At 48.5% G+C, this 21,987-nt stretch overlaps 1 protein-coding gene across 4 annotated transcripts in view; it reads left to right on the top strand.

Annotated features, from left to right (window-relative positions):
• SLC25A22 (solute carrier family 25 member 22) overlaps positions 1-21,525 on the top strand; it is an 87,477-nt gene extending 65,952 nt beyond the window's left edge. For all 4 annotated transcript variants that reach the window (XM_067540538.1, XM_067540537.1, XM_067540535.1 and 1 more), the window contains exons 6-10: positions 10,201-10,319; positions 12,634-12,805; positions 16,553-16,707; positions 18,202-18,277; positions 19,102-21,525. In XM_067540538.1, the coding sequence (XP_067396639.1) occupies positions 10,201-10,319; positions 12,634-12,805; positions 16,553-16,707; positions 18,202-18,277; positions 19,102-19,255 (676 nt within the window). In that variant the 3' untranslated portion in view covers positions 19,256-21,525. The remainder of the gene's footprint in view (positions 1-10,200; positions 10,320-12,633; positions 12,806-16,552; positions 16,708-18,201; positions 18,278-19,101) is intronic.
• The last annotated feature ends 462 nt before the right edge of the window (positions 21,526-21,987 follow it).

Below are 21,987 nucleotides of genomic sequence, written 5' to 3'. Positions count from 1 at the left end.
GAGAGTCTTGGTTTGAAAGCAGGAAGTTTGAGATGATGCCCAGTTGTTATGGTGATGGCTAAGTTTATCAGTGTCCCTAGAGAGATGGGAACCTCTCTTTTCCTCTGTGGAAAGGGGGCTCTTCTAGTCTGTCCCATATTGAATATTGACCACCCCATGGCCCAAGTCTGCCGTAGGCTCTCAGATCTGATTAAAATGGAGTGTGGTCTGGAAAGTCCTTGACTTATGTATGGAAAGCAGGGAGTGGCTAGTGTGTCCTGGGTAGCATAAGGGCCTATAAGGGCATGCTGCATAGCCGTCCTCTCTGAATCCCTTTCTACCCTTAACTCTAAGTGTCTTGGGATGGAGAGAGTGTAACCTATAAAAGAGTTTGCCCCATGCTGTGCTCTTCCCACGCTGCTGCTGCCTTTGACAGTTCACTGGACCTTCTCTGAGTGGTGGCATGCGCATGGTTAACTAGAAGATGACTGAAGGGGACCATTCTGCTTTAAGTAGGCCTCTTCATTAAGCCAAGCATATGCCTCTACAACTCCTCCCTGGTTCACTGTGCATTTGATCCCTTTCCTCAAACAGCTCGCTGTTGTGCATTTTTTCCTTCAAGGCAAATCTGTTCCTTTGCCGGGGGGAGGAAATACCTTCTCCTCTGCCGTCTTCTGTCTGTAGGGAAGGATTGGCAACCCAGCAGATCAAACTTCTCTGCTTAATCACAGACCAAGGTACAGCAGTGACAGCCACCTTGCTCTGTTAACATGACTCAGCCCATGTCGCCTGGTCTGTAACTAAATCAAGGACTCCAGGGCTGTCAATCAGCAGCATCTTGTGCAAGCTCTTGGTACGTGACCTAGACACTAATAACAGACTGCTATCTTGTAGAAAGGCAAGGCTTCAAACTGCCTGGCAGGTGAACACGCTTCCACAGCTGCGTGTGTCATTACAACAGCCAGGATATTAAGTAGTGTGAGAGCTCTGCTAAGGCAGTTGTTTAGGATGGTTTATTCTAGTCCAAGGCCCGTTGACTGGGGTTTGGTTTTCCAGGGTGTAGGCATGTGGCCATGGAGGCCTTGCATTAGCAGAGCAGATCATTTTTGCAGGAACAGTTAGTTGTTGTGTGTATATAGACAGTGCTCTTAAAATACATACTGGCTTCGGGTGATGCCCAACCTAGTGATGTGATTGCAAGCGCCTTTACAGCTTCTCTTTTTTTGACTGCGGGAGCTGCAAAGATCTTCTCTGGCAGTTTGAATTTGAACGTCTTAATTGTTGATCTGCCACGGGCTGCCCGTCTGGAAGTATGCTCGGGGTTTGCACGAGTCAGCGTCGCTTGGCTGATCAAAAGCGCACACACCTCAATATAAGTTCTGCCTTTGTCGGTGTGTCATGTATCCTGGCAGGCCCCAAACAAACTGCCCTTGAGTTACAGTGCACACAGATATCTTTTATTTTCCCGGGAACAATGCAGTTTTGCAGCGAACCTGGCTTGATTGACTAGCAAAAATCAGTTGTAGATTGTGTCAGGATTCAGGGTCTGCAGCAGAGCCAGTCTCCAGGCAACCTGGTGAGTGCAGGGGGTCTGTAGTAGACTGCATGACTAGCTACGCCACTGGTCAAAAGAATCAAGAGACCAGCTCTTAAGCCCAGCAGCAGTTCAGTGGCTGCGCCAAGCATTTGCCTATAGCTGTGATTGCTGTGCTTGTTCCCAGCCTTGCCTTGCTGCACTGAGAGTCAAGACAGGGTTACCTGCAGCTCCAGTTCCTGATTTGGACTCTGGCATCTGGGCTCTGGTTCCTGGCTACGGCCTCCTGGTCTAACCCCTGGGCCAGATCCTCTGACCACTAGGCATGACTGTGCATGTCCCAGTCACTGAGAGTCGCAAAATGCTGACTGAGACTGTACTCAAAATCCTAGGGGCACTTTCAGGTGAGGGCGGGGGTCTCGTGATCGGGGAATGGCTATTGCTGGTGGTCCTCCCGTGAGTGTCTGTCTGAAACTATGAAAAGACAGGTTTTTTGCATTTTATATTTCCTCTGCTATAATCCAAGGGTGTGTTTAATAGGCGGAGGTGGCATTAAAATCTCGCTTGTGCCCATCCCCGCTTGGTGGTGAGACCGGTATTCCGCCTTTCTCCCTGGGCTCTTGTTTCTGTGTTTGACTTTACAGAAGAAAAGCTTCCTTTTACCCCTTGCTGTGTCCAGCCAAGGAGCCCACCGCAAGGGGGCAGCAGGCCTCATGCTTGTAATAAGTCTTCACAGTGGAGCGAGAGGATTCTATAATACAGTAGACGCTCATTAATAGCAACATATCGGTGCCCTTTTGCTGTGTTTCTTCTAAGCGGTGGTTGCTGTTATGGGGCGTGTCGACAATTCACAAAGAAAGCGTTCCCAGGGGAAATGTTGCTCATAAGCAGCAGTTGCTCTGACAAGGTGTTGCTGCAAACAAACGTCTATTGTATCCTTCAGGTTGTAGCCGAGCCTGTTTTGTTCTGCTTGGGGCTGGCTGTGTGTCACAGATGCCAAAAAAAAATAATCCTGAAGGGAATTCTGTGTCTCTTCTGGCTGCGTCTGATCCGCATCGTTAGACCTCACGTCATCCTCTGATTTTGGTGTCTGAGCTAGGAAATTCTCTAGCACTCCAAGATCTATGTAGACAGGAGTCACATCGGAGTTCTCCTGCTGCTGCTCTTACGCATCTGTTCTTCCTGGGGCCCCTCAGTCTAACCAGGCTAACAAGGCTTCCCTGGCCGAGAAGGCAGGAGGAGAGGGAGATTAGGGGGTTTCCAGTCTACAGAGAATGGAGAGAGGCGTTTTTCCTGCACCTCCCTGGTGCTGGAAGTCTCTCTGTGGTGTACGTTCTCCTTCCCCCAATGGGAGGCCCAGGTACGTACTCTAGTCGATAAGATAGCAGCTGCCTTTGCCCTCCAGAGCGAAGCAATATGTAAACAGGAGAGGAGTTGTGAGGGCCCAGATTGAGGAAAGCACTTAAGCATGTACATAAGAACCCTTTAGCCATGTTAGTCTGGAAATCACAGATAGAAGGTATCCTCTTTATCACAGCCCTAACATATTTGAAGACTTATCAGATCTCCGCTCAGGCTTCTTTTCTCCAGGCTAAACATCCCCATCTCCTATCTGTGATTCCCATTTCATGCATCTGATGAAGTGGGTTGCAGCCCACGAAAGCTTATGCCCGCAGAAATTTGTTCGTCTTTAAGGTGCTACAGGACTCTCGTTGTCTTGACTATGAAGAGACCTCCAGCACGCGCTTCAAATGTTTTGTTTGTGGGTGCCCAACTTGAGACCTGTTTGTAAAGGGACCGGATTTTTTTTAGAGCTTGGGAACTTAGCACTTTCTGTGAATTGGGTCCCTTTAAGGTGCCTCGTGCTGGGACTTACTGTTTATAGTTACTTTCTAAAAATCTTGGCCTTGAATCGCAGCCTCTACCAAAGAATTTGCACTGAGAGCAGCCATTAAGTTGCCCCACCAGGTTTCATCCTTTGTATCCTAAACTCAGCGTGCTGTACAGTTGAGGTGGATGATGGCAGTCATGTAGGGTGTCTCGTATTTATGCTTTGCCCAGTATTTTGGCTTCCGGGGGTTGAAAATGGTCTTGGCTTGTTATCAAAGGTGTGGTTTGCTTACAAAATATCTCCGAGGTGTCCAGCTGGTTGGGTTGCTGACTGTTCCTCTCCAAGGCATGTTATCATTAATTCCCCTCTGCTCTGATTTTTTTTTTCTTTCTTTTTTTATCTTGACCTTCACTTTATTTGCTGGAGCAGGGCTGGAAAGCTGCTGATTCAATGATTTTTGGTTCCTAGCAAGCCCAGCACAATTGCGTTAATTGCTTCTTTGTTGACAGAAGTGAATTCTGCAGGGAAATGGATATCTTTCCCCCCTCCCCTCTTTCTTGCACTGTGTCCGATTGTCTTGCTCGGTGAACAGAAACATGAGATGTTTTAGTCCCCAGTACGTGCCAGGGACTGAATGCTGCTAGAATGGCAGGCACCCTGACTCTTCAACTGGATCCTGCTCCTGATGGGAATATTTCTTTCTCTCAGATTCCAAGTTTGAATCTGACGCATCTCTTTATTTTACAATGTCTTTCACTCTTCCCAAAAGGTTCAGATGTACTAGAAGTCTGATTCAAAGCCCATGGCAAGACTCCCATTGACTCCAGTGGTCTTTGGATCAGCCCCATACATTTGTGTAGTGTTGATATGTGCGGTTAAACAGTTGTTGTGTTCCACCCCAGAGGTGACTACTTCTGTGTGGGGGGCTGTGTTTATATTTGCATATATCCCTCTTTTCTCCCACTGCTGAAGTACTGTCATGGCTGGGATAGAAAACGACAGCTGTTTAACCATGCTTACCAACGCTACACAACAAGATGCAGATTCAGATATTTCTTGGGATATTTCTCACTTACCCACGCAGTGCATGAGCCAGTGCTGCCAGGAGTCGAGATCTCAGTGGACTGCCCTGTGCTCTGCTGTACACGCAGACTCTCCACGTGCCAAGTCACAACACCATTTGGCCTGGCTGCCTCTCTGTTTGGACAGTCTGGACAGAGGGGCAGATAGGTCAAATTTCAGTGGTGGTGTGACCATGCGGCTGGATCAACGTTGTGGACTGCTGCGGCAGCAGCCATGCTAATTTAGTACAGGACTACTGTTTAAAAGTGGTTGGGCTGTGGCGCCCCTGGTTCTCCCTAAATGCAAACCCTCCCCCCGCCTCCCTAATTAGCACCACTGCTGCATAATAAACCTAGACCAGCAGGTGCAGAGCGCTCTGTTCAGTGCCATCAGCAGTGAGAATTGAAGAGGGCAGAATGCAATTAACCTGGGCAAGAATTTGTCCAGCACGCCATGGTTAAACAGCCATAGCCTTGGGTTTTTGGGCCACAGTAGCTGTCCTGACAGCAAGTGGCCAGGATCTCCGTGTTGCGTCTTGTTGGGGAGATGATGTTGCAGATCAGCTCAGTGACATTTCTGTGTTTGGATTCCACTGCTTTGATTGTGATGTGATGGTAGCAGGCCTCCTGACCCGACGCTGAGCGTAGCACTTCTTCTGGACTTCCAGCTGCTGTCAGAGTGCCCTGGAGAGCGAGATGGTGGGGGGTAGAAACAGAGCCTCACTCAGCTGCGTGGCAGCACAAAGAGCTCTCATCAGGCTGTTTGGGCTGATGACCTTTTTGTCACAGATGGTGCCACTCAAGGGATACCTGAGCATAAACTTGTTCTCACCTCTACTTCCCAACTGATTCCCACCCCCAGGTTTCCTTTCTTTATCTACTCTTCCTCCTCCTCCTCCTCTAAGACGTCCAAAAAACACAGGCAGCCAGTTTTGGGATCCATTTAAATTGCTTTGCAGCCAGATTGGACCCTGAGCTGCAAAATGCACTTGAAGTTTTAACTGAAGAGACCACGTGGCCCAGCGTACAGGCCCCTGGATTGGCACAGAAGAGATCTGGATTCTATTCCAAGCTTTGCAACTGACCAGCTGGGTGACCTTGGGCAAGTCACAGCCCCTCTGTGCCTCAGTTTCCCTTCCCCTGTGTCTCTTTTCTGTTTAGCTTCAAAGCAATTTCGGCAGAGGTTCTCACTGTGTGTTCTACCATGGGCCTCTCACTGCTGCCTTACACAAAAAATAATCAAATACCATTTCTGACACATCGGCAGCTCAGACGCGAATAAAGCCCTTCATTTTACAGAAGAGAAGGATAAAAGCAGGCTGATCATTGTGTATAAGTCCCTGCCCAGGGAGCAGTTACCCAGTACTTAGAGGGCTCTTCAGTCCAGCAGACAAAGGCTTACTAAGATCCAGTGGCTGGAAGTTAAAGGCCACAAATAAAAATGTGTCCGTTTATTTCCCATTTGATAACAATGATGGAATTAACCACTGGAGCAGTTTACCAAGGGATGCTGCAGATTTTCCATCTCTTTCAATTGAGATTAGATGTGCCTGTAAAAGATATGCTCTAGTCCAAACACAAGCTATTTGGCTAGCTGCAGGAATTGCTGCATGGCGTTGTCTGGCCAGTGTTATGCAGGTCAGACTACATGGTCATAGGGGTCCCTTCTGATCTTAGAATCTGTTAATCTAGAGTAAACTAAAGATGTCCTGTTAACAATGGCCAAACCCCAAGTATGCTGCACGGCCCTCCCCTGTCACAGGCACGGATTGAGAGGAATCCATCAGCAAAACTCCAGGCATTCATATAGAGAAACCAGGGAGGCTGTGTCCATGGGCTGGGCTTCAAACGGTGCTGCCCTGGCTGTCTTTCATTTCTAAACTGCATGCCAAGTGCACTGCTCTGGAGAATGCATCACTCATTCTGGAAGCCAAGTGTTTGTACCATCCTAAAGGGGGGCAGGAGTGGGCATGGGGTGGTACAATTTTGGAGGGGTTAAAAAGGGGATTAATGTCCTGGGCAGTGGCGGAACAGAAAGTATTTGTCAGAAAAAGAGAGAGAGAGATGGTTGTAATGGGTCTTTTTTTAACTCTCAGCAGCACAGTACCAACTAAAGAGTCGTGCTGCTGTGGCCGGCTCTTCGTTGTTCAAACCACAGTTCCAATTGCCTATAGCGTTCTCAAAAGATCACTGTCTTGGCTTGAAAATCCTCATTCTTTGTCTCAGGTTGACGTGTGCGTGCGTGCGTGGGAGGGGAGTCAGTTTGAAGACCACCATTCAGTGGTTTCTGAGAATGAAACATGGTGCCTGTAGGTTGCAATTGTTATGTATGAATGTTAGGAAGCTCAAATGGATGGCTTCCACAGCAACGCTACTCAGCCCTGACGCACGTTTGCCATAAAATGGAATATTTTGCACGAGGTGCAGGAACGGCAAATGGTCTCTGCATTTGTAGGGTCAGAAGTCACGTATGTAAATTAAGTCAGTTACGCTATCCCAGTTTAAACCAGCTGAGGATCTGGTTCACCATTCACTCTTTACCATGGTATTTAGGCACCTACTGCAGTGTACGCACACGCACACACACACACACACACACGGTCTGGTACCTTTTTGAAGTGGTGTATATACACGGAGTGTTTTTGTTGGCAAAGCTCCATAGAAGACAATGGAGTCATGCTGACGTACGCCTGCTGAGAAGCTGGCCCTTCACCTAGTGTGCCGGTGGTAGTGGGTGGAATCTACTTGTTCCGCTGATGCCGCTGGAACGTTGCGTGTTTATTTGAAGTTCAGCTTTCATTGCACACAACCCTGCCTGGCTCCTGCACTCAAGCTCTGAGCAACTGAAAAGAGTGAGGATCCTGCTTCTTGGGCTGTTGTACAAATCAGAGGCTTGTTGAATAGTTGTCCCAAGTATTCAGAGCCCTCAATCCAGCAGTGAGAGAGAACTGTCCTAGGAAACACCCACTTCCTCACGGAGTCTCTTCAAACACCTCAGTGAAGGGGAGGAAAGGTCCGTGTGGACCCAGAATCTCTTTGGTGACTGTCTAATAATTCAGTGATTTCACTGATCTTCCCCTGACCATGGGGCTTTGAGAAGGAAACTCGGTGAAAAATCCCTTCCTGCGTTCTCAAGGGAGAAATCTATGTTTAGTCCCTGTTAATCTTCACTGTGGCTTTATGTCCAGACCATAATCCTCTCCCCTGACATCCTCCCCACGGAGCAGATGTGAGGTGGGGAAATGGGAACAGCTGACGTGCAGGCTGTGCGGGGATTAACTGCGCACAGCAGCCTGCCTAGCAATCCTGTGATGTCACTGGACAGGTGAATGTAGCCTGGAGGAAGCTTGAAAGGGGTGGGGGGCAGTGTTGCTGAGGACCGGGGTTGAGGATATTTCACATGCCACCTGATTGTTTCCTATGGCAGGAGGTGCTGACAACTCCTGGGATCTGTGAGCTGCTGCTAAATGTGCTGCGTTGTCCTTGAGGGGGTGGTGGGAAATGACACCTCCATGAGCTCATTTACAGCCTGGGCTCGAAGGCTGCTCTGGCCATTACTTGCTAATGTAAATCTAGCATCACTCCACTTCAGCCAGTGGAGCTGTGCTGAGTTTGCACCATCGGGGAGGGGCGGGGGAGGGTGGCCCATTCAGCTCAGGGTGTGACACAGAGTCCTGCTGGCAGAGGTTCCCTTGTTCTTTGCAAACAGCTCTAACCTAAGACCCGACAAACTCACGACACCAAACACGTCTTACAGGCTACTTATCCATAAAGAGTAACATGTAAGGTATCCACCGAAAGCTCACAACTTGTCAAGACTCATAATCGTGGCGAGATGCGAGTATGGATCATGTTTAAGGAATAATGTATTCATGCTGAAATGTACGCTGTAAGGACTTGGAGCAGAAATTCGGTTCTGGTGACCTGACAGCAGTGCAGCTGCGCCGGTGTGGCTCCGTCAGTGCAGTGCTGCTAGTGCGGACGCTCTAAGTCAACGGGAGAGAGCTCCCTGCGAGCCGCGGTTGCTATGTCGGCAAGAGAAGCGGTGGTTTAAGGTAAACTGGGGTGCCCTGCACCTTTGGGTGCAGAAGATCTGGGATTTCTGTGACTAGCCAGTGTTAGGAGCTGGATATCACAGGGGAACAATTTAAAGGGATTCGGAGATTGGCCTGCCCCTATTGTTCAGGCTGGCTTAGCATAGAGGAGTGTGCTTGAGTGACTGCCGGTCTGGCAATGTCCGGGTGCTACCTCAAAAAAGGACTCCCTCTCTCTGACAGTAGGGGAAACACGGTGAGTCACAGCCCTGGATGCCCTGAGAACTGTCTCACTGTGTTTATACATCTTATTGCTTGTAAGATTCTCGTAGAGGCTGTAAACAGAATCTGATTGCCACTACCACCCCACCCCAACTGCTTACTGATGTGTGTGTTCTTATTCTGCTTGGGAAGTGTTCAGGGGCCTGCCCTGCCCTTTGTAGAGGTCCGGAGTTAATGCTCAAAACGCAGAACATAACGGCTGTCGTTCAAGTGTTGGGGGTTGATGCAGTGGGGTTTTGTTAACAAGCGAATGGGGTTGTATTTGTATAAACACAGCAGTACATCTTGCTAACCCAAATTTGTCTTTGTGTCTGTATCGGCAGTGGGATCAGCACCACCTTGGAATAGAATGTCCCTGAAATATTGCTACAGAGCCAGTGGGAGGAGCAAAAATGTTGCTTTTGAGTAGCTCCCATTTAAAAATAGTGTTGTGGCTGTTTGTTTTTCATCATGGTAGATTTTAGAATAAATATTCAGGATACAGAGGACTTTTGTTATCAGATTACATAACGTTTTTTTAAGGTAGAACGAAGTTGGGGTAAAATCGTGACGCTGAGCCTTTTCAAGGCGTCGTCTACACTTCCAAACGTTAGGAGCAGCACAGTTGCGCCTGCGCCACTGTAGTGCTTCAGTGTAGATGCTACCTAGGCCGATGGGTGGGGTTGTCCCATCTGTGCAGGTACTTCACCTCCCCAAGAAGTGGTAGTTATGTCGACAGAAGAATTCTTCCATTGACCTAGTGCTGTCTACACTGGGACTTAAGTCAGCTTCACAGTGCTGCTCAGGGGGTGTGGATTTTTCAGATAGTTCAACTGGCCTAATCCTTTACAGTAGACCGGGCTTATGGTAGTCAACAAAAAACCTCTGGCGGATTTCATTAAAAACCATTTTGGCAGTGATCTTGGGTGCCCATCCTTAGTGTCTTAGAGACCTGATTCTCAAAGACCGAGGCTCTGCACTTTCTGCAAATTAGGCCCCATTAAGGGGTCTTAAATGAAGTGCCCCAACTCACCAGTTCCTTTTTGAGGTCCTGACTCTATTGTTTTGTGGGGTTCTGGCTTTTTGGCAGGGGTGAGGGAGAGCCCATTCTTGGCGGCTGATCTCTCTGGCTGCCGTCTGTTAAATGCTACCGTCCCCGTGGTAACTTCTGGTACTTGTGACTTTCCTGGGGCACAATGAGTATGGGGGTGATGTGAGCTCCCCTGCACCAGAGCAGATTGTGCTGGGCCAAAACGCCAAGCCTTTATGACATCAGCTGGCTTGTGTCCAGTACAGAAAACCTTCACTTGAGTCCCAGCTGGTGCTACCTGTGAGTCAGTGCTTTGCCCAGGACATCTGTCCTGCAATTTCATTATAGTGGGGATGGGGCCTTGTACTGAGAGCAGGCGTCCCTCTCAGAGGGAATCCAGCTGTCTGCATTTGTTCAGGGGCAAGTTGTTCTAAGGCGGGTCTTCTGACTGAATCTCTCTTGCCGGGCAGGAAGAAGCTGACGTTGCTGAAGGAGATGCTGGCCGGGTGCGGGGCGGGCACCTGTCAGGTGATTGTCACCACTCCCATGGAGATGCTCAAAATCCAGCTGCAGGATGCAGGCCGAATTGGTACCTTGCACATCTCTTCTCTCCTTGTACAACAGGCGGGTGGGGGGGGGATACCACTGAGGGGATTCAATGGGTGTGGGGAGAGTGAGACTGTGGGAGAAGGGGGAGGGAATGAGTGTAGAGGTCTCTGCTCCCGTTTTCTTCAGAGATGTCTTAAGCTATAGCAGAGCTTTCCCCATGCTCTTCCCTGCAGGCTTTCTTTTTTCTCTGGCCTCCTAGAGTCCCCTCTAGTGGCACGAGGAAGCATTTTTCATTACCTGTGCTTAAGCCATGGGAGGGGGTAGGCGGGCAAATGAAACAACAGCTGCTGTGCATGCAGTAGAGATGACCGCATTCAGCTCGTGAATTATTAAAGCTCACCATCGGTTAATGCCCACAGGAGAAGGGATTCACTTCCCCTTATGCTTTTCCTGGGCTTCTTTCCCCTCCGTGTGTCTCACCCCATTCTCCCCCAGCACTGTGCAAGTGGCTTGTACCTACAAAAGCCCTGTCTTGCCATTCATCTGTTTTCAGTGTTCCCCATGTGGGGCATGCTGCTGTCAGGGGGAGGGAGGGACCATTTCTGTGGGACTCGTCATGCCATTGTCCCATATCCTCCTCGTCTCTCTGGGTACCGGTTTCCTCTCTGATCTCAGGGCAACGTCTCTGCAATTTCCTCTCAGCCTCGTGAGTCAGACTGTCCCTCACGAGTGAAAGGAGAGCTCTGCCACAAGCTGTTGGGGGCCAGAGTGTGCATAATCCACTCACAGAGAGGGACAAACAAAGGCACATGTAGCTAGGGAATGGAATTCCATCTCCCCTCGGTCACAAGTGTAGAAGCATGGTACCGTTTGGCACAGCTGGCGTTCTGTGCTGAGGAGAGGCCTAGGGTTGGAATAGCAAAGAGCGCTGCAGGTCAGGATGGAGGCTCCTAGGCAGAGCTGTGCAGGAACACAGGACGGGGATAGCAAGAGGCAGGTCAGGACTGGGGTGCACAGGCAGAGCTGCAGGAGGGGGGAAGAAGGGATCATGGGTAGGAAACTGTGTGTTGCGTGTCAGTCCTGAGTTCCATTGGCAGCGCCGGGACAGGGAGTTAAGACTAGGTAGAAGTCCTGTTGGAGCCCAAATGAGACACCTTGGCAGAGTTAGGTAGCCCGTTGTGCACCAGCTGTCCACCGTGTGCTGGCCTGGGTGTCTTCACAAAGTGTAAATACAAGGATCAGATCATTACTTGGCACAACAGAATCTGGGGGAAGGAAAGAAGTGTTGCTAATTCTAAACCTCTTCTGGGGTCCAGCCAGGGCTGCTGCCTAGTTCCTAAAATCCCCTAAACGATGCCCATCAGGTAGCGTGTTAATGGTGCGGGCAGGAACTATTCAGCTAATGAGCGGGTACATCCGTAATCTCTTTGACGTTACAGTCTTTAATATTCAGAGTGTCTCTTTTCCTTTTCCTCCCCAAGAACCTCCCCACCCCAGTTTTAATGCAAACCTGGCCCTCTGTGAGTGGGTGTGTGTTTTTAAACTGTTTATAGGAATTAGATCCTGGGTCAGGGGTTTGAAAAAGATTACCCCGACACTGAACAGTCAAGGCCTGTTCTCTGTGTTGCAAAGAGAGTGTGTGTATGGCAGGTGCGGGATAGCCCAGGGATTGACGTGTGTGCCATCTTCTGACCAAACTGTAGAAGTGCAATAGGGTTTGAAAGGTATAACAGGAGAAAGCATAGTACATAGATCTAAGATAGGTACTTTATCTCAGGGCATTCTTCAGTTTTATTTTAATGCTGCAGTGGTGGTTTAAGGGATGATATGAGGAATAGAAGGAATCATCCTTTCTTGCTTTTAGGATGTTTTGGTGGCCTTTCCCTTCTGAAGATCTGTGTCCTATTAGGGTTTAAAGACCCAGTTGCATTGATCCCTTGTTCTCAACCTAGTCTATAGCGGTCATTTCTCCGCACTGCACATGCCCTGAATGATTGACAGTGTCCGCTCAGGAGAGACCCAAGAGTGGAACTGCTGTGGCGATGTTACAGATCAGGACTGAGGCATGGTGGCAGAGCTGGGTTTGAGTCCAGGACTGAGGAAGGGGTGCTGCAGCTCAGGACAGAGTCATGCTGCAGGGCTGAGGTGAGAGAGTTTGCAGGGTACATGGCTGGCTTTAGCCAGCCCTGTTAGTCCCCCACCCTCTCCCCAGCATCCAGTTTATAACATAGACATCTTGCTCTCTGAAACATACGGGTCCCCATGTAGCCTTCACACTGGTGCCGCGCAATATTTGAAGGTTGTGATTTTTCATAGCGTGTGTTTATCAGTAACGCTCTGTCGCTCCCCCGCAGCGGCCCAGAAGAAGCTAATGGCAGCACAGGCCCAGTTCTCCTCCACCGCCAGCGCTGGAGCAGCAGAATCGGTTGTGGAGACACGGACCACGGCGATGCAAATCACCAGGGAACTACTTCGGAGCAAAGGCATCGCGGGACTTTACAAGGGCCTTGGGGCCACGCTGCTAAGGTAGGGCTATGCCCGCTGAAACTCTGGGCACCGTCATCTATAAAAGACTAAAGGAACCAAAGGCAAATGGCAACCCTTTTATCATCTGGGTCACTGTCCAAAACGTGTGCATCAAGCACCCAGTTCTTCTCTCCCGTCGATCAGGGTGACTCAGTAGTCACTCCAGTGGAATCACGGGCGTTACACTGGTGTAGAAATGGTGTACATGAGTGGAGAATTCGTCCCTGAGTGCTTTTGTGTTGGGCAGAGAGAGAGAATGAGAATTATTGGTAGCCTGCCTCCCCTCTGGTCTACGACACAGATCAGTATCCTCCCAGTAGTGCATTAAGAGATGTGACTGATACCTATCACGGGGTTTTTGTTTTCTCATCCTCTCTCCCCGGGGGAAAATGCGTGCAATGGAGTGTCTTGTTTTGGTAGGGTAGTTTCGTTTTGCTTTGCTTCGTTAATGCACATGTTGCTCTGTTTATGTTAGAGAAGGCAGGTCAAAGAAATGCACCTTGCCCTTGCAGTGGAAGGTGGTGAGGCTTGTGATTGGCCTTAGTTCCTGGGAGAGTTCATGCCACAGTCTCGGACCAGCCCCCGAGAAAGGTTCCATCTCCCGTGCAGACGAGCTTTACCCTTATTGTAGAGAGCTCTGTTGTGCCAGAGGGGGACCAACTCTTTATCCTGGAGCCTCAGACGATCTTTTAGATATCCTGGGCCCAATCCATGGAGTGCCTTGAACATAAGGACTGAGACCTTGAGTTTGATTTAATGTTCTGTGCTAGGAAGCCAATGTTGAGAGCAGCTCTTCTCTTCTCTTCTCTTCTCTTCTCTTCTCTTCTCTTCTCTTCTCTTCTCTTCTCTTCTCTTCTCTTCTCTTCTCTTCTCTTCTCTCTCTCTCTCTCTCTTCTCTCTCTTCTCTTCTCTTCTCTTCTCTTCTCTCTCTCTCTCTTAGAATCATAGAATATTAGAGTTGGAAGGGACCTCAGGAGGTCATCTAGACCAACCGCAGCTAAGTCATCCCAGCCAGGGCTTTGTCAAGCTGAAGCTTAAAAACCTCTAAAGATGGAGATTCCTCCACCTCCCTAGGTAACCCATTCCAGTGCTTCACCACCCTCCTAGTGAAAAACTTTTTCCTAATGTCCAACCTAGACCTCCCCCACTGCAACTTGAGACCCTTGCTCCTTGTTCTGTCATCTGCCACCATGGAGAACAGCCTAGCCCCATCCTCCCTGGAACCCCCTTTCAGGTAGTTAAAGGCTGCTATCAAATCCCCCCTCATTCTTCTCTTCTGCAGACTAAACAAGCCTAGTTCCTTCAGCCTCTCCTCATAAGTCTTGTGCTCCAGCCCCCTAATCATTTTTGTTGCCCTCCGCTGGACTCTCTCCAACTTCTCCACATCCTTTTTGTAGTGGGGGGCCCAAAACTGAACACAATACTCTAAATGCGGCCTCACCAATGCCAAATAGAGGGAATAATCACTTCCCGCGATCTGCTGGCAATGCTCCTATTAATGCAGCCCAATGTGCTATTAGCCTTCTTGGCAACCAGGGCACACTGCTGACTCATATTCAGCTTCTTATCCACTGTAACCTCCAGATCCTTTTCTGCAGAACTGCTGCCTAGCTCGTCAGTCCCCAGTCTGTAGCTGTGCATGGGATTCTTCTGTCCTAAGTGCAGGACTCTGCACTTGTCCGTGTTGAACCTCATCAGATTTCTTTTGGCCCAATCCTCCAGTTTGCTTAGGTCCTTCTGTATCCTATCCCTACCTTCCAGGGTATCTACCACTCCCCCCAGCTTAGTGTCATCTGCAAACTTGCTGAGGGTGCAATTTACCCCATCCTCCAGATCATTAATGAAGATGCTGAACAAAACCAGCCCCAGGACCGACCCCTGGGGCACTCCGCTTGTGACCGGCTGCCAGCTAGACATGGAGCCATTGATCACTACTCGTTGAGCCCTATGCTCTAGCCAGTTCTCCATCCATTTTATAGTCCATTCATCCAACCCATACTTCTTTAATTTGCTGATAAGAATACTGTGAGAGACCATATCAAAAGCTTTGCTAAAGTCAAGGTATATCACGTCCACCGCTTTCCCCACATCCACATCCACAGAGCCAGTCACCTCTTCATAGACAGCAATCAGGTTGGTCAGGCATGACTTTCCCATGGTGAATCCATGTTGACTGTTCCTGATCACCTTCCTCTCTTCCAAGTGCCTTAAAATGGATTCCTTAAGGACCTGCTCCATGATTTTTCCAGAGATTGAGGTGAGGCTGACTGGTCTGTAGTTCCCTGGATCCTCTTTCCTTCCTTTCTTGAAGATGGATACTATATTTGCTTTTTTCCAGTCATCAGGGACCTCCCCCTGTTGCCATGAGCTTTCAAAGATAATAGCCAATGGCTCTGAAATCACATCAGCCAACTCCCTCAGCACCTTCAGATGCATTGCATCTGGCCCCATGGACTTGTGTCTGTCCAATCTTTCTAAATAGTCTTGAACCTGTTCCTTCAGCACTGCGGGATGTTCACCTCCTTTCCATTCTGTGCCGCCCAGTGCAGCAGTCTGGGAGCTGACCTTGTCTGTGAAGACAGAGGCAAAAAAGGCATTGAGTACCTCAGCTTTCTCCACATCCTCTGTCACTAGGTTGCCTCCTCCATTCTGTAAGGGGCCCATACTTTCCCTAATCTTCCTCTTGTTGGTAATATACCTGTAGAAACCCTTCTTGTTCCCCTTCACATCCCTTGCTAGCTGCAACTCCAATTGTGCTTTGGCCTTCCTGATTTCATTCCTGCATGTTCGAGCAGTATTTTTATAATCCTCCCTAGTCATCTGACCAAGCTTCCACTTCTTGTAAGCTTCTTTTTTGTGTTTAAGCTCACCAAAGACTACTTTGTTAAGCCAAGCTGGACGCCTACCATATTTGCTATTCTTTCTGCACATCGGGATGGTTTGTTCCTGTGCCCTCAATAAGGTTTCTTTAAAATACAGCCAGCTCTCTTGGATTCCTTTCCCCCCCTCATATTAGCCTTCCAGGGGATCCTGCCCATCAGCTCCCTGAGGGAGTCAAAGTCTGCTTTTCTGAAATCCATGGTCCGTATCCTGCTGTTCTCCTTTCTTCCTTTTGTCAGGATCCTGAACTCGACCATCTCATGGTCACTGCTGCCTAGGTTGCCACCCACTTCTACTTCCCCTACCAAATCTTCCCTGTTTATCAGCAGCAGGTCAAGAGAAGCACGGCCTCTTCTCTTCTCTTCTCTTCTCTTCTCTTCTCTTCTCTTCTCTTCTCTTCTCTTCTCTTCTCTTCTCTTCTCTTCTCTTCTCTTCTCTTCTCTTCTCTTCTCTTCTCTTCTCAGGTGACTGACTCACTAATAAATTGTTGGCAATAGCACCAATGGGAGTGACCTGGGGGCGACTTTAAGGACTCTAACTCCTCTAAAAAACTGGAACTCTGGACATGCTGGGCCAGATTCTCAGCTGGAGTAAATAGATGACGCACCTTGGCTCCGGCAGAGCTCTGCCAAATTATCTCAGCTGAAGATCTGCCCCCACCCCCCAGCTCTGTCTGTGGGCTATAGACGCTGCAGAGGAAATATCTTTCTCAAACCCCTTCACATGTCATTCCAATAGCTGGGAAAGAGGCCTGGCCTGCCACTGTTGTCGAAATGTGAAGCTCCCAGCCCTTCTTGCCACGCCTGGCTGCTTGGTCTGGGAGGGGTGCAGCTCTGCTCCTCACTGTTCTGCTTCCCCCTGTTACAGAGACGTCCCGTTTTCCATTGTTTACTTCCCGTTGTTTGCGAACCTGAACAAGCTGGGCCAGAAGAACCCTGACGTCAAGGCTCCGTTCTACGTATCCTTCCTGTCCGGGTGCGTGGCGGGCAGCACGGCAGCGGTGGCCGTCAATCCTTGTGACGGTGAGTCCTGGGTGGGAGATACTGTGCCCGCCTGAGGTGGGGACAAGGAGTTTCCCGGACGTCCAGTCCCGGAGCTCCCTGCCCCTCGTGAATCGTAGTTACAATAGATCAAGTGAGGAGGAGGAACTCGCCTATTGTGGTGCCTCTGTTTTGCCGCCACGTCGGCGTCAAATGTTGATGTGGTCTTGTGCCCTTCTGTATGATGAGATGGGGCACGAGAACAGGGGCAAAGGACTCAAAGGGAGTCCATGTCTCCAGGCGGCCTCGGAATCAGCCAGACACTGGGGGAAGGAGAAGGCTTGTGTGTATGGGCACATCCCTTAGGCCTCTACCCCACCCATACATCCCTCTATGTAGTGTCAGGAGAAGAGCGGGCACTGACAGAGCCGTTCTGCCTAGGGGAGGGGAGGTGGCAGGGTCTCCCTTTTCCCCCATAGAGGGGTGGGAGAACTGGAGGCTCTCTGTCCCTCTGGAGATCAGCAGCAACTGGCAAGGAGATGCAGTCCTGTAGAGGAAAGGCTCTGAGCCCCATGAATTCCCCAGCCAGGCACCAGCTCCTGCTACTCCTCTCTCTGAGTTGGAGGAGTCCTCATGTCACCAGCCTGGAAAGAGGCATGAGAGGGAGATCTTTGGGGTTGGAGCTGCAGGAGAGAGAGCTTTCCCACCACTTTCAGCCAGGGCGGAGGAGCTGAGCTCTCCCTTTACTTCCACCCCTGCTCACGGGTGTCCCCGATGTCTGTGGTGTTGGTTAGTTAAAGCAGATGGAGGGGGGGGGACTCTCGGTGACAAGGACCAGAAATGGCTATTCTCGCATCTCTGGGATGGACGTGTTTCTGTGTGCGTGCACACATTGTGAGATTGTGCAGGCTCATGCATTAGTGTGAGCTCATGGGAAGCCATGGCCTTAATGTCTATTAGATTGTATATGCCTTCCAGTAATGCCACTTGATCTCACCTCTGTCTCCAAGGCTAACCTGTGAAAAATGATAGGAAATAGTTTTTCCCTCCCATAATCGTGTATTACCAAGTTTTTTAAGCGTGACCAGTGACTTCCGGTGCCATACTTTTTGGGTGCCCAACTGCAAACCCTTTCAAAGGGATGACTTCCAGAAAGTGCTGGGCCTCTGGAAATCGGGCCCCTTAAGAGCTCTGGACACCCATAAATGGAGGCACCCAAAATCAGAGCCAGTTTGGAAAATTGTGGCCTCTTTGTGTTTGTGTGGGGTAGGAGGGCTTTTAAAAAACCATTATTAAAGGAACAGTTAAGGTTTTCCCTAGTTTTCTGATATTCTGATTAATCTAATCTCTGATCATAGTCCCGGTAATCTCAGTTCAGTTTTGCTAGGCCCTAAGTGATCACTCATGCCTGCTAAAGATATGTGCAGCAGCGTGCAAAGCACCCGACGGAAGCTTTGGGGGAAGGAACCAGCTGCAGCCCACGCCCTGTATTAATAGGGTTCTTAAAGCTGCTCTTCTCCTTCCTTCTGTCCTCAGTAATCAAGACAAGGCTGCAGTCCTTGAAGAGGGGAGTGAATGAGGACACGTACTCAGGAATCCTGGACTGCACCAGGTAAAAGGTCTCCTCAGTGGTTCCCAGCAGATCAGGTTGCAATGACTACGTTCTAGACGTCTTCCCTGGCCTGCTTCTTGGCAGTGGGAGGGAGTTAGAGCACCAAGGGGTTCTTTTTAATTGTTTTATCTGAATGTCTAAAAGGTTTTTATACTGTATTTGGGAAAGATCAATAGGACAGGTGTCCCTTTCTACCAGAAAATGCCAACCACCGCCCCCGGAGAAAAGCAATAGCCTCAAAAACAAATACCCTGCCCTAAGCGGAAAACAAAGTGGAACCAGCGACTGTGGAGTTGACTAGGGATTTTGCTATTGCTGTTGATTTTTATGTGGGAAACTGCCCAGATCCTAGGGTGGGCAACAATATAAAACCCTGCAGCAGCCAGCAGCTACCACTTCCTCTCTGATCCTGTCTTATAGTTCCTCCTGCACATTGTAGGCCACAGAACCTCGCCCACCCACTCCTGTAAGAGACCTCAGACTTCTGGCTGAGTTACTGAAGTCCTCAAATCATGATTTAAAGACTTCAAGTTCCAGAGAATCCACCATTTACTCTAGTTTAAACCTGCAAGTGACCTGTGCCCCATGCTGCTCAGGAAGGTAAAAAAAACCCCAGGGTCTCTGCCAGTCTGACCCTGGGAAAAATTCCTTCCTGACCCCAACTATGGTGATCAGTTGGTGATCAGATCTGAGTATCCTGCCTCTGGTGAAAAAGACAATAAATTACTTTGGGAAATATTTGTGTTAGCACGAGTGATGCTATTATGGGAAGTGGGTGTGGCCGACCCTTTCTGAATCTAACTGGTTTCTCTGTGTCTCTGTAGGAAAATCTGGCAGAAGGAAGGCCCCATGGCCTTCCTGAAGGGGGCATACTGCAGAGCCTTGGTCATTGCCCCGCTCTTCGGCATCGCACAAGTCATCTATTTCATAGGCATCGCAGAATTCCTCCTAGACATGCTTCCGAAGCGCCGGGATTAATGCTCGCACGCTCTTGCTGCTGGTCAGAATTCATCCCAGCGTTTGTTTGTCGTCATTGTTGATGGTGTCAGAGCAACAGCACAAAGGGTTAAAGCAGCAATCTCGAGGGTGAAGGTTGTCTCCAAACAAAAGCCCTTTCCACCTCTCGATATGCCCCCACCCCAGGACAATACCTAATTATGCATATCTATATTATTTGTAATTGTCATTCTTAAAGACCTTCGTTAGCACAGACTGGGCTCGCAGACCCCCTGACCTTCTCCCAGCAATGGGGGGAAAGAAATGCCCACATCCTCTGAATTACCAGCAAGTTAAGAAAGGAGCAAAAGAATCAGACTCTGTGTTCCCCCAGTCCCTCATGTGGTGTTCCAGGCCTTCGGGAAGACAAGGCCCCAGCACATCTTCTAAAAGGGGGCCCGTTATTGTCAGTAGAGGAGGCAGGTAGATGCCGGAATTTAAAAGTTTCTTTGTAAGGACTTGTCCTGAAGCCCCCCTAAAATGAGTTGGACTTGGATGAACTTCTTGGAGATCAGAGGAGGGGAAAGGGTTTATTTTTTGTTTGAATTTAATCAAAGGGACTTTCCTCTGAAATAGGGGCCATGGGGCGTACATGGGGGGGAGATGTACACTGCACATGCTTGCAACATGTGTGCTCTGTAAGGAATATGTCCTTGGGATCATGTGAATATCTTCAGGTGCATCAGTGCTTAGCTACGAGCTACAGGCAAGAGAGGGGAGAGTTTAATGACATGGGATCAACTTTTTATTTATGCAGGAAAAACAAATCCAATTACATTCCTTAAGTCAGCCCAGCTCTGATGAGTCAAGCAGTTGCTGTGCCCAGCGTACTGGTCGTCTATGTCTTTCGGCCTGTCTCTAAGATGTGTTCCTCTCCCGTTTCCTCTGGGGAGTTTGCACGCACAAAGGGTCACTTAAAAAGATGGTCTCAGAGGTGAATGATCCTGATAGGCCACATTCCCAGCTAGTGGAAATCGTCATAGCTCCTTTAAGTCCCTGAGCGCTGTTGAAGTCAGTCGGACAATGACCGTTTACACCAGCTGCGGATCTGGCTTGGTGTACTTGCAGGGTTGGTTTGCCAACTTCCTATCCAGACCAAAACTGGGATGTGGAAAAGAAATGAGGCCAAGGCGTTTGTTTTATTTCTACGGGGACCTAATTCCATAGGTCTGATCTCTCAAAGGCCAGGTCTGGTTTTGCTGTGGTGTGTTATTGGAGGAAGTACATACAGAGAGGCAGTTTGCCTCCAGTCGGATCCATGCCAGCACAAGAGCCTGCCTGTGTGCATCCGTTTGTGGGATTGAGGACTCTAGCCAGACTTCCTGCTCACTTTGGGGAGGTGACCGTTGATGGGATGGCCGGCAGACCAACCCTAGACACATACTAATTCTGTTAAAGGGACACTGTCAAGCTAAAATAATGTTTTAAAAAACCCCAAATCCTTTCTTTACCGATGTTCCCAATATCACTTTGAATTGTCACAAGGGAAAGAACTGAAAATCCGGGGTGCTTTATTACTGCACTTTACTTAGCTTCAACATTTAAACTAAATTGGTTATTTTTTCTTTTTGTTATTAGTTAGCTTCACTTTCTGCTTTCCCATCACTAGCCATCGTGATGTTTGTGTTTCAGACATAGCAGATGAATATTTAATTTAAAAAAGCACACAGTTTCCACTTCAGATCTCTGTATTTCAACACTCTTTATTTAGGTTTTGTAAAACTTTTTCTTTGTGAAACCTAAATTGGAGCCAACTGTCCTGATCACGTACCTTTAATATAGAGGAGGTAGTTACACAGCTAAGTTCTCACTTTTGTTTATGTGGATAGATGACCTCTCTATTCCTAACGACCTTTTGTGATCAGTACTATGATGCTTGTGTTGCTCTGGATTTTTCTGAGCTGTGCTTAAACAAAAGTTTGGGGTTTCCTTCCATAGGGTGACTCTCGCTGCTTTATGATGTATAATGAAGGCCTGAAAGGTGTAGAGTGGTTTTAAGGTTTTTTTCTTTTTCTGATTGGTTTTTGCATGTGAAGTTCAGATCCCCATCTAGGACGGAAGACTGATGATGGTAGAGCTAATGAAATGGTGATGTCCCAAGAGAGTGAAAGTTGAACAGTTGATAGGGAAAGGATTTTTAGTCACTATTTTAAATGTTTTTCTTTTTGTGTTAACACCTATTTAATGTTAATGACTAACTTACATTTTGAAAAAGGAAGACTTTGATTAACGCCATAAATTATGGTATGAGAGCTCAGAATAAACATCCCTCTAACCTCCAGAGATCATCCAGCAAGATCAGGGAAACCGAAAAACTGAAATTCTAGATATTTAAAAAGTAAAGAGCGAGTGACCTTCTCCTCCTCCTCCTCCTCTTTAAAAACAGGTCATCTTCTCTATACATCATAAAGAATCAAAATGGAACACCAGCCTGTTTTTTTTAAACAGTCCTTTGCAGCCCACTTTAAAATTTTGCCAAGAAATGCAAAAAGACCAGTGTTCAAATGGTCGACCAAAAAAAAAGCCAACATATTGTGTGAGAGACTTACAATTTGGGGTTAAAAATACACTGCCGGTAAATGTCAGAGTTGAAATGAAGAGCTCAGTGGCAAATACAGGTTTGAAGCAGCCTGTCCCAGCAATGATATTGACGTGGTGATTGGGCATGGAAAAGGGCCTGAAAAATACTGCTTTATGGCATCAGACAAAGATCC

This window comes from Emydura macquarii, unplaced genomic scaffold (assembly GCF_026122565.2).
Source record: "Emydura macquarii macquarii isolate MOO-44397 ecotype Brisbane River unplaced genomic scaffold, CSIRO-AGI_Emac_v2 contig_587, whole genome shotgun sequence".
Taxonomy (NCBI): domain Eukaryota; kingdom Metazoa; phylum Chordata; order Testudines; family Chelidae; genus Emydura; species Emydura macquarii.
This window is presented reverse-complemented; position numbering and strand designations above follow the sequence as displayed.